At 28.5% G+C, this 12,303-nt stretch overlaps 1 protein-coding gene across 1 annotated transcript; it reads left to right on the top strand.

The window, feature by feature from the left end:
• Positions 1-2,099: 2,099 nt before the first annotated feature.
• On the top strand, positions 2,100-2,495 carry LOC130815745 (uncharacterized). The gene has a single exon (XM_057682228.1). The coding sequence runs from the start codon at positions 2,100-2,102 to the stop codon at positions 2,493-2,495; it is 396 nt and encodes a 131-aa protein (XP_057538211.1).
• Positions 2,496-12,303: the final 9,808 nt, after the last annotated feature.

The following is a 12,303-nucleotide window of genomic DNA, read 5'->3' as shown; positions in this document are numbered from 1 at the left end:
ACCACGGCTCTCAAACAGCGGTGACTACTCATGAAAACTGTAGACTAGCCCCACACATCAACACAAGTCTTTCCAGTGCACTTTGAACGCACTTTGGCCTCACTCGTGCGCACCTAGGAAAACTTTTCGGGGAGGTTATCCATCTTAAGATTGCTCCCCACCAAACACGCTTAAGTATAGAATTCCTTGCAAATGGGCTCCCATGAAAAGAAAATGCACCTTGTTAATATGAGTAGTCTATCAATTCTTTTTAAATCTAAATCTTAAATATCACACCATATAAGAACATAAAAAGGTAAAGCTCGTCTTCTTAAAACCCGCATATGATACGACTAGAATCGAAAATGTGATACATGGTAAGATTGTTACTAGTACCTTAATTCATCATCCAAATTTGATGAATAATACAAGCATAAAACAACTTCAAGCTAACCAAATTTCATTGTTACTAATTAGCTAATAAATCATACAAAAATTATTACGGATTTATAATTACCTTTTAAGAACACGTTTTAGTTAGTAATAATACAGCTATTTTTTTGGAAGAAAATAATTAATACAGCTAGTTTTGTCTAACACAAAAAATACAAATAATAATAATAGAAGTATAAATTTGATAGCTAACCATTAATCTATTGTGCAGAGTTTATTAGTAGGAGAATTAGAATGTACATCTCTAGTCATGAATAAACAAGGTAGTACAGTATGTCACAGTACTACTAATATATATCAATATATATGTACAAAAAATAATACTTTCTGGATTCTCTAATATTCTTTCAGTTTAAAATATTGCACTATAAAGAGAGAGAAATTTAATTAAAATTTTTAAAATCTATATATATTTATATGAGATTTCATTAGATTCGTCTTAATATATATTTTTTATAATAGATATTTAGAGGCATTGAGGCTCAAAATTTACCTTAAAAACTTGGTAAAAAATAAATAATTTTAATTTTCAATAAATGGTACAGTAAGGTTTTTTTTCTAGCTAGTTCACAATTAGTTCCGAAGATACGGTAGTGCTAGGAAGTTAAGGGTTCGTGGCTGTAATGGCAGCAGCAGTTTTATGTCGTGTTCTCACTCCTTCCTCTTTGACTTACGAATTCAAGTTGATCATGGTTCAAATCATCATGACGGTATTTATTAAAATAATATTTCTATGTGCTACCACTTCGGTAAAAAATTACTTTATATAATTTTTATTGAATGTAATAATAGCGAATAGATATGACAACGAGTTAAAATTTAAATTAAATTTTGGTACATTTGGCCTTTGAAATAAAAGTTGGAGTTTTTTCAACTTTAACTTATTAAATTGTATTTTTTTCAATTTTGAGCTGATTTGAATTCTGTGTAATCCATTATAATTTTTATTCATCAAGTGGGTTATTTAATTAATTTTCATTAATTAATCTTTTATATTGCTCTGAAATGTTCCTATTTATTTCCTTGTGATTTCTTTTCTTTTTCCTTTATTTTCTCACATTATTTAGTGCTCAAACATAAAGAGTATGCACATGGTTTGCCATGCCATCCTTAATTATTCATTCTTTGACTAACCTTCTTTCCGTCTCTCTCCCCATTCACTATGCACAAATTTTTAAATGATAAACACAGCGAGATTATTTTTGTTGGACTATCGTATACTTTTTCTCTTAAAATTATATGGCTCGTCTCTTGATGCGACAGTCTGATAAAACTCGCTGATAAATTTATAATAATAATGAGAATTCTACGTGATTAACTTAGTAGTTAGAGAATTTTCACCTTGATAACATAGTATAGATCCACACCTATAAAATGATTTATTTCATATTCTCCCTTCTTTGTAGGAATTCTCTAAACCAAAAAATATAATATTATTAATAATAATATAAAAATAAAAATAATAAGAATATGTTTTTTTCCTAAAACTTGACTACCTCACTTTATCCTACTTATAAATAACCAAAATCCTTCCCACCCCCAATTCATCCTCCCCACCAACAAATCTCCTCTCTTTTTCCCTCCTCACTATACTTCCTACCAAAAATCTCTTCCTTTCTCCAACTTTTTTGGTACTTCCTTTTTTACATAAAAAAGAAAATATTAAAATGGCAAATTTATTCAAGAGAAATAATAATACAAGTTATGGTTACACTGTGATGGAGAAAGAAGACCCAGAAGAAAGAAATCATAGAGAAGCACAATTTTTAATATACAAGACATTAAAGCAAGCTGATCAACTTATAGCAAGAAGATCATCAAGGTCTTCTAGCTGGTTAAGGCTAAGAATAAGCAAATTAAAGCTGAGAATTGGTAAGAAATTGTTGAGGTTAAGGAAGACTATGTTGTCTAACATGGCTAAGACTAAAATGGGTGTTTATAAACAAGTTTTGGGTCATCTTAAGACCTTAAAACGCTTGTTTCAAGGCGGCAGCAGCCGAGGTGCCACCACCGCAGCCGTTGCCATCAATGGCCTTCCTCAACCTTTGTTCAAGGGAATATAGGCTTGTGCTTGTCTAAGTTCTGATCCAAGTCATTTAATTTAAAATTCTGTGTATTATATATAATAGAAAAATTAAATCATGTATGATATAAATGAGTGTTTTGTTTACCTTATATTTTTAGACCATTTTGTAATGTTGGTCTAATCTTTTTGTTAAAATTTTGTTCACGATTATCTATTAATAGTGAATGTTTGGTTTTTTTTTTTTTTTTTTTTTTTTTTTTTTATTGGGTGAGAAAGGTTACATAGAAGATTCAAGTCTATTTCTAAGAGAAATGATATTTTTGCCCATTTTTAGTAAGGATTATATACTTTTATTACAAAATTTGCATATATGGTAAGAAGTAATTAAGTCAAAATGATTTCACTCATTATTCTTCAAGCAAGCTTGAAGGAATATGTGGTTTGATTCCTTTTTGCAAGCACCAAGGGGTGACCTCTTGTAAAAATAAATTATTGTGTGACTTCTCCATATAGCAAGGGCCCCATCCCCATGCCACAATACAGGTCAGAAAGAGAAATTTGAGATAATTTATTAGGAATTGTGATGTACTAAGAATTTGTTTAAGTTAAATGGATACATTTTTCTCAATGTTTTTGTTCTTAGAATATTGCTATATATTTATGGGTTGTTTTTAATTTTAATTGATAGTTAGTGAATAAATAAGATAAACTTATAGTGATATTTTCCACATAATATATTATAATTAGGTGTAAGTATTTTCGAACAGATATAATATTTTATAGAGGAAAAAAAGAAAGAATTTATGATTGAGACAAGATAAGAGAACGTCTCTACCCATTAATTCAAAGTATCACTTCATAAATAGGCATCTTAGCAAATTAAAAGAGATGAAAAGGGCATAATCACACAAAAATTTTATATATGAAAATATAAGAATTTAATTAAATAGATAAGTTCTAAAATAATATGTGGCAACAAACTGGAGGGGGAATCGATAACTCATGTAGTTATTTGATGAGAATAGAATCTATATTATATACAAGAGTGGAGAAGAAAGTTTTCTACCACTAGATAAATTCAATATATTAAATTTTAAATTACATGATGAAATTATACATATAATACTCCAATACATGAATGTGTTAATTCCATGCCAATAGATTGATTACCCTATCATGTACGCCAAAAATAATGCCTAGATTATATGACCATTCCAAGTAAGCCAAAACAAGTTTTTTCTAATTAGTACATTCTAATGCCAATATTTTTTTGTTCTTATTGAGTGAGTTTAATTAATTAACCTACTTAACTAATAATCATACAACTTCCTTGCCAAAGATTATAACCTAGTGGCTTATTCATGATTGGATTTGGTTTGGCTCATTATTTTTTGATAACAAGTACATTTGATATGAGTTGGGATTAGAGTTATTATGGATTATAAAAAATAAAAACAAATCAGTCATTATTGAACAAAATTTGGGAATCCAGACATCTAATTTCGTGTAAAATTAAATTAAGTCTGTTTTAATATTTTCTCATAGAAAATTCAAAATAATCATTATATTTCTACATTTATAATATAAAAATTTTTAATAAAATAATAAATTTATATATATGACATAGGCCAAGAAATAATATGTAGAAGATATTTTCTTAATTTAATCTATTTAAAAATCACATATTATATGAGAAAAATAAATAATTTATGACTAAATTAAAATCGATTCTTGGTAAAAGAATAATGGATGTATAGAAGTGTCGGCTGCCTCCTATACTTAATATACCTTGTCTTGATGTAGACCACTTGACCAAATATTGCAAGTGTGAGTATTAGTAATTGACTAATTGTTGGTCTCTTCTCTTGCCCATTCAAGTACGTACGGCTTGTTGTTGCCTACTAAACCGTCCCAAATGCGAAAAGAGTGTGGCTTGAGTGTTGTTTATCTTGATCATGGTGTTATATAACATTGAATAATTTTAGACTCCAAAACATGATGGAACAAATTTGGTGACTCGTGCTTTTAATAGTAAGGGACACTCTAAGATTTGACAATGGTACACAAATGCTTGGTGTGCAAATTACAAAAATGGAGTGTTTTAAATGAGTTTTAGCCTTGGTGATCAAAACAAATAGTACTTTAGCTACATTTCTTAAGATACTTTAGAAGCAAAGGGGGACCATTGGGCTATTTGGAGAGCAAAGAAACGAAATTAAAATAATAGCTGTAAAAAATTAGGATTAATAATCTTTGTATTGAATTGTAAAAATAAATATAGTTTGACGAATGTCAAAAAGAAATAGGACATAGATGCAATAGAGGAGTAAATTTGCTTTTTCCGTTCTATATTACTTGTAATATTTACAATTTACAAGATAATGCACAATTCATTCATTACCCTCAATTTGAATCTATAAGTTAAAACATAGTCAAGTGGGATCATGTTTAATTCGTCTCAATGCAAACATTATTAAAGATGAATTTTTATAATTTTTTATTATTCATAATTACATATATTACGGATTGAACTAATGTATTGAACTCTTTGAAAAATCAAATAGAGTAAGTATCTTGAGACGGCGAAAATACTTCTTTATCTTATTTATTTTGTATTAATTTGAACAGCTAGTCTCTTGAGAGACCGTCTCTTTGAAAGAGGTATCTTATGCCCATTAAAAATTAGTGCCTACTCATCCTATTCTTAATGCTTACTTACATTATTCTTAATACTTATTTATCGTATCATTAATGCCTACTTTCAATATCTTAAATATCTACTTATATTATTCTTAATGCCTACTTACAAAATTTTTAAAAATATATAATGAATCATTCCAAATAGAAATGATCTCTTAAAAAGATCGTTTTTCATAAAAATTTGTGTAATTTAAATGAAAAAACTCTTATTTCATTATTTGAAAAGATACAATATTAACTGTACAATTATGTACGTCTTCAAAAACTCAATAATTAGAGTACTGCTTTGGATTCTGATCTGTGCGCTGTATTCATCCGTACCATCTAAATCTACAATAAATGTTCCATTCCCTATGAAATTTACATTTTACATGATTGGCATTAATTGCTGTTTATATATTTCCGCGTCTGTCGGGTAACCTTCATGTTTTTGGGATCAACTAATTAATTATTTCGACTATACGTCCCTCTCATTTACTACTCCCACCGATTTAGCATAAGTACTATTTTACTTTTCACACAACTTATTAATTATATTTAATTTGTATTTTAATTTTAATTTATCACTTAGTTAAGTGTGATTTTATTTAATTTATTTTAATGTAAATATTATTAATATTAATTTTTTATAATTTTTAATTATACTCAATTAGAGATATTAATAATAGAATTATGTCATTAGAAGATGCGCCTAGTCAAATAAGAGTATTAGGGTGAATATAAGGAAATATCTTTTTATTTTGAGATTTCCTTTTAATTTTGCGTCATTATATTTTTTTGAAATAAATCTACTACTTTCTTTTAATTTCACCATATAATTCTTTTTTTTTTTATTTTGAGATTTCCTTTTAATTTTGCGTCATTATATTTTTTTGAAATAAATCTACTACTTTCTTTTAATTTCACCATATAATTCTTTTTTTTTTTATTTTGAGATTTCCTTTTAATTTTGCGTCATTATATTTTTTTGAAATAAATCTACTACTTTCTTTTAATTTCACCATATAATTCTTTTTTTTTTTCATTTATCACCAAATATTTATTTTTTAAATAAAAATATTTCAGTTTCTCTTTATTGTTAAATCAAAAGAAGAGAGGAGTAAGAGCATGTGTTTTCAATTTGCACTCAAAGTGTAATCACTTTCGAATTTACTTCTAGTTTATGAGCTTAGATTAAGCAATTAATGAAGTTAATTCCATGTGGCTATTAACGAGTAGTGATGCTTATTGGTTGGATTTGAATGAGATTTGCCTAAGACTAAATCATTACTTCATTATTCTTATTATTAGCCATTTCTATAGTTTTTGACTTCAAAAAATAAGACTCAAAATGGGTCATGGGTGAGGTATAGGTTTATGACTTTGGTTTGACGATTAATTTAGGTCAATGATTAGTAAACATCATCATCATCATCCTATTCAGTGTATTCCGCTCATAGAAAAACTATGGACAGGGTCTGGGGAGGGAAGGACAACGGCAACTCATACCCATAAAGGAGAGCGCGACCAAAGGAGTCCCCAACTCGAAAAAGATAAAATGAATGCATATAAATAAAATAAATAAGTAGAATCAACTACAGAAGAAAACAAAGGAAAACAAAACTAATAATAGAAGAAATGAGAGAAGCAAGATGGCAAGAAAACCCAAAGGTAACCTAAGAGGACAACAGTAGTCTAAAACATGGATATGACGCCTCCAACTAATACCCCTATCCCTAGTCAGGCCCCCAGAGAGGTTTAACTCATGTAAGTCAACTCTTATTTGCTCATCCCAAGTTCTCTTGGGTCTTCCTCGACTCCTCTTACTTTTTACTATAATGCTTTCTCCTCACCGGAGCAGCGAAAGTCCTTCTCTGCACATGTTCAAACCACTTCAATCTATTTTCGCGCATTTTTCCAGAAATAGGGGCTATCCCTAGTTTTTTTCCTAAACTCTTAATTCCTAATTCGATCCATCAATGTGTGTCCACACATTTACCTCAGGATACGCATTAGTAAACATTAATTCCAAATTAAAATTTTCTTATTTTTATTGGACTTTGATCAGATTTACTTATTAACTCAAACCTATTAGGATCTTAAACTTGAGGCAAAGACCCTTAAAAAGATTGGATCTGAGATAGGTCTAATCAATCGAACTCTACGGTTCTAAACTCATAAGTCATGACCATGCAAGTTAATTATGATATATTAACAAGTATTCAAACAAAATTTGTGCATCAACACACCTTCCAATATTGATTATTGCATATTTACTATATTACTAGTTCATCAAATATATAATATCTATTTAACTTTAATTAGATGTCAACTAATGCATTAAGTAAAAATCTTTTAATATCGGAAGAGAACATATCAAGTCACTTACATGTGTATACTATACATTTATGCCTTTTGTAGCTCTCTATGCACCAAATTGAAAGAAAGACTAGATTGTTTAGATCTAATAATAAAAAAAATAAGAAAGAAAAAAGAAGGTAGAGTAGTGTAAGTGTGTAACTTAAGATAACATATCTAACCAAAAATCCTTTACATAACCTACAACTCACCACTCATAACACAATATTGTAGTAAAATTCGAGAGAAGTTATAATGTGGAGATGGGAATAATGTAAAGTTTAAGTGTTGAATATGTAAATGTATGATGATGCTCTTTTGGTAAAATGTGTATCTGATGTTTTTTCGATAAAATATGTTAGGTGAATAAGATTTATTATGCAAAAGATATTTCAAAATGAAGAGATTCATGATAAAAAATAACTCCATAAAAGTTTGATTTCAAGGAGAGTAATAATTAAGATATAATAATCTACATATGATAAACATAACCTTAGTCTTTTTTTCCTCCCAAGAATTTTCAAATTCAATCATTGAGGAACAAGAGAAAATCCACTAAATCCACAACTTCAAAAAATACTAGTAGTAATAGTCTATTATTGGCTAATTTTACAAGATAATAGATTGATTACACTTTATATTTCATCTATCTCATTTAATTTTTATTTTCATCCACATAATTTATTTTTTTCTTTTTATTTTACCAAATATTCAAATTTTTTTTAAAAAAACATTAATTATCTCTTTGTTACTATCTTAGAGGGACATAAATGAGTAATAATGATTCCTTTGTCCTTAATTCAAATTTTGTCCATATTAGAATATTTCATTTAAGGAGAGAAAAACTAAAATGTGGTTTTTCATGGTCATACTCATACCTAAGTTAACATATATTAATGTATGGTCTTATTAGATTTACGCTATTTAAGAAAATAATTAACTCATTAAAACACGTAATATTTGTAGATTGACTAAAATTATATATAATGATATATTAAAATGCTATACTTCCTTATGTAAACCAAAAAAAGGAATATACATGAAAGTTTTTATTTAATATAGATAATAAATCATTATCACATAATGAATAAGCTAACTTTTTGTGTTATTTTTTCAACTAAATCCTTCAACCTATCTATCATGGTTGAAGACTTTTAAATTTTATTTGGCTTAATCATCAATAATTACTATGAGTATAAATGTTTTAATATTTTTGTAGGATAAATTATTTATTCACTATGATAATGATAATATAATAACAAATACAAAGATTTAATAATTAAGTTTATGTTGTAAATGAAATAATTGTATAAAATAATATCATTATTCATATCTATAAATATTTATAGCATCTGTGTTTTACACAGGAATCTATCTAGTATAAAATAATTTTGAACGATAAATAATACCAATAACTATAATGTAGCTAGTATTTCAGAGAGCAGGAACTATAACATATGAACTACAACTAAACCTATTAAATTTTGATCTTGAACTCAAAAACACCAAAAAAATTAGATCAAACATGACCGTTTTAAACTTTTTTAAAAAATTTATCAAAATTTTATATTCCACATCATCATATTTAGTCAGACTCTATTATTTTTTTAGTTATTTTTTTATTTTAAGTCAATATTATTTTATTATAGCTTGAAAATCATAATGTTCATCCTTTATTATGAAAATATAATCCATATAATAAAAATAGATTTTATATATTTTTTTTGACAATATTTCAATAATAATAAGAAAAAAAAATTGATTTAGAATTCTTTAGATCAACCTCAACCTAACCTAAAACCTGACCAACCAACCAGATCTAACCACAATCACCAACCTAAGGTGACAAATCAATACTCCCTCGCTCCCTTTTTAAGTTTTCTACTGTCATATTTCTACCCTTCAGAGTAAATGATTAATTGGATTTTTACTAAGTAGACATTAATAATGAATTAACAGTTACTCTCCTGTGAGATGGTCTTAGTCGTACAATTGACCTAGGTTCAATAATTTTTTTAAAATATTATGACATACTAATATCAAGACTTAAAAGGACAATTCCAAGACTTAAAAAATTCAATTTTAAGACTTCAAAAGTTAATTTCAAAGTTTTTAATATCAACTTTAATATTTGAGTCATCCTATTTAAAGTTGAAATGAGAGTTTAATGTCCTGCAATTGGTCTTTTAAGTCTTAAAATTAGTTTTTTAAGCATTGTGTAACGGTCCGGTTTAAGTGACCCGAAAATCCATATGAAAATACAAATTCCGGTTCACTTTTTGGACTCCAGAGAAGACTTTTCTCTAGGACCATCAACGTTCCGTCGATAAAGAAATATAGATAAACAGAAAACAAAACCAATGTGAAAAACAAACACGTATTTTATTGTATTGTACCCAATACATTGTATATCGGATGAGATGTAAGAACTTTCTAATTTTTGAAATCAATTTTCTGCACGAGACCTGTGAAAAACAAGGAGCTTCAATTCCTTGGATGTTAGTGTTAGAGTATATAACATATTTTGGGACTTCAACCATCAGTTTAAGCTTTTGATTGAGTTAGTTCCTGACATGGTATCTAAGCCAACGTGACAACAGGTCACAGTTTTGAATCTCAATCATCTCTCATTTAAAGTGGATTATTTAGCGCTAGGTATAAGGACGAAAGGCCTGTGCTGTATCCAAATTTCTAGCCCAATGGATTCTCGTGTGAGGGGGTGTATTAGAGTATAATCTGAGACCTCAACAATCAGCTTAAGCTTTTAGTTGAATTGGTTCCTTGACTGTTAGCCTCAGTGTTATCATTAGTTTGGTTTATTTTGAGTTATCCAATAGTGAAATAATATTGAGCAAATGGATAATAGTTAGAAATTATTTTTAACAAAATTTCCTAAAATAAATAGTACTCCTATATTCTAATTTTAAAATAAAAATGCATTGTCAAAGTTGAACGATGAATAACTGAATATTGCCAGCTATCTGCATGTGAGTTCATCAAAACAACATTTGGGTCAGTTTATTCTATTATTAGTTATGCATAACTCAGACATGCATTGTAGTTGGGAATTTAAATACCACATTGTATTCATACCCGTGAAATTATTATCATGGAGCGACACTTGAACCGATGGGTCAAGACATGACTTGAAATCGGAAAGATGATAAATAAACAATGCTTAAGCTTATGATTGAAGGCTTGAAGCCATATTATAGGTTATATATTCTAACACGCCTTCTCATGCCCCCTCACACGAGAGCCCTTGAGTTTAAAGTGTGAATGCAACACAAACTCAATTTATATTTGGTCAGAAATATTCCAATTGAATTTGAGGGGTAATTAAGATTTAAACCCGTGACTATGGTCACATTGTCTTCTCATATCATGTTGAAGAACCAAGTCAACCAAAAACTTAATTTTTGTTTGCATGTTCTTAGCCTTCTCAATGATATCAGAATATAATTAATGATTTCATGTCAGAATATCAAACTAACTTAACTCCAGTATGGTAATTATAAAACAAACTAAAAAGCTGTTTGGTAAGACTTTTTTTAGAAAGGTAAGGGATTCAAAATAACAAATACCCTTACATAGTGTTTGTTTTGAGATGTAGGTATCAATTACCCTTACTTGAGAGTAACACATACCCCTATTTTGTTACTACAGCAATATGTAGGGAAATAGTTATCTTCCGTAACCTTATTCCCTTAGATAACCTCTATGTACCAACTTCAACCACCCTTCAAAAAACTAAACTACCAACTTTCAGCCCTCAACCACCACTCAACGACCTACGTATCCCATCCCCACCACAAACCTCTACATCATATAATTAGAACTACACTTCTTATTCTACCATTTTAATGGTAAAAAGCTCCAATTATATTATACAGTGTTATAAGTAGTTTTATCAATTCATTTTGTTAATTGATTCAACTTTTATTCAAACTGTCTTTTAATTAATAATTGTTGTGAAGATTAATTAAAGCAAAAGATTACCAAATTTTGAGGAGAGAGAAATCTTTGAAATTGGTATGTTTATGGTTTGTGGAGCGAAAAAGCTCTGAAATTGGTACATATATGGCTTAAGAAGAGAAAAAAATGGAGGTATGGTTCTTTTAGGACTTTTTGATGCAAGCAGGTGAGTCTTCAATGTATAGTAATTGATTCTCTTACATTATGCAAGTGTAATCAAACAGATTATTAAAATAACATTTTTTAAACACGTTTGACCATCTTTTCCCAAACCATTCCCTTTCTATTCCAATCATTATACCAAACAACCCCTAAGCCTTCACGTTTTGCCAACTTTCTGTTCTTAGCATTATTCATTAGAAATTACTGTTTCCAGATACTTTTTCTCATTCAGTTTAGGAATTGTCTTTACTTTGCATTTTAGATTTTAGAAACAGAAGCTTAAATAATGACAGGTAAGTTGTAGCCACCATTTTTTATCTCCATTATTTTAAGTTTTGCTTTATTTTGATGAAATTTTATTTCTGAATTTTGAAGCAGATTCTCATTTCTGGGTTAAATTTTATAGCTATTTTATATATACCCAATGAAATAGGTGAAGGCTGAAGTGTAATCTGGGATACCAAGAAGGTATTTTTACATTTGACTTATCTCTCAAATATATATGTTTGATTTATTTCATATTCTTGAACTGAACACTTGTGATTTTGACTAATTTTGGAGGACTAGCAATATTAAAACCCTAGACACCAAAAATGGAAAAAAAGAATGATAAGTCAAAAATAGTATGGACAGAAGAATCATGGGTTAGTCTAGTGATCAAATATTTTCTT

The sequence above is a fragment of the Amaranthus tricolor genome, chromosome 6 (genome assembly GCF_026212465.1).
Source record: "Amaranthus tricolor cultivar Red isolate AtriRed21 chromosome 6, ASM2621246v1, whole genome shotgun sequence".
NCBI classification, from domain to species: Eukaryota; Viridiplantae; Streptophyta; class Magnoliopsida; order Caryophyllales; family Amaranthaceae; genus Amaranthus; species Amaranthus tricolor.
The sequence above is the reverse complement of the archived record's forward strand: the minus strand, read 5'-3'. Positions and strand labels throughout refer to the sequence as shown.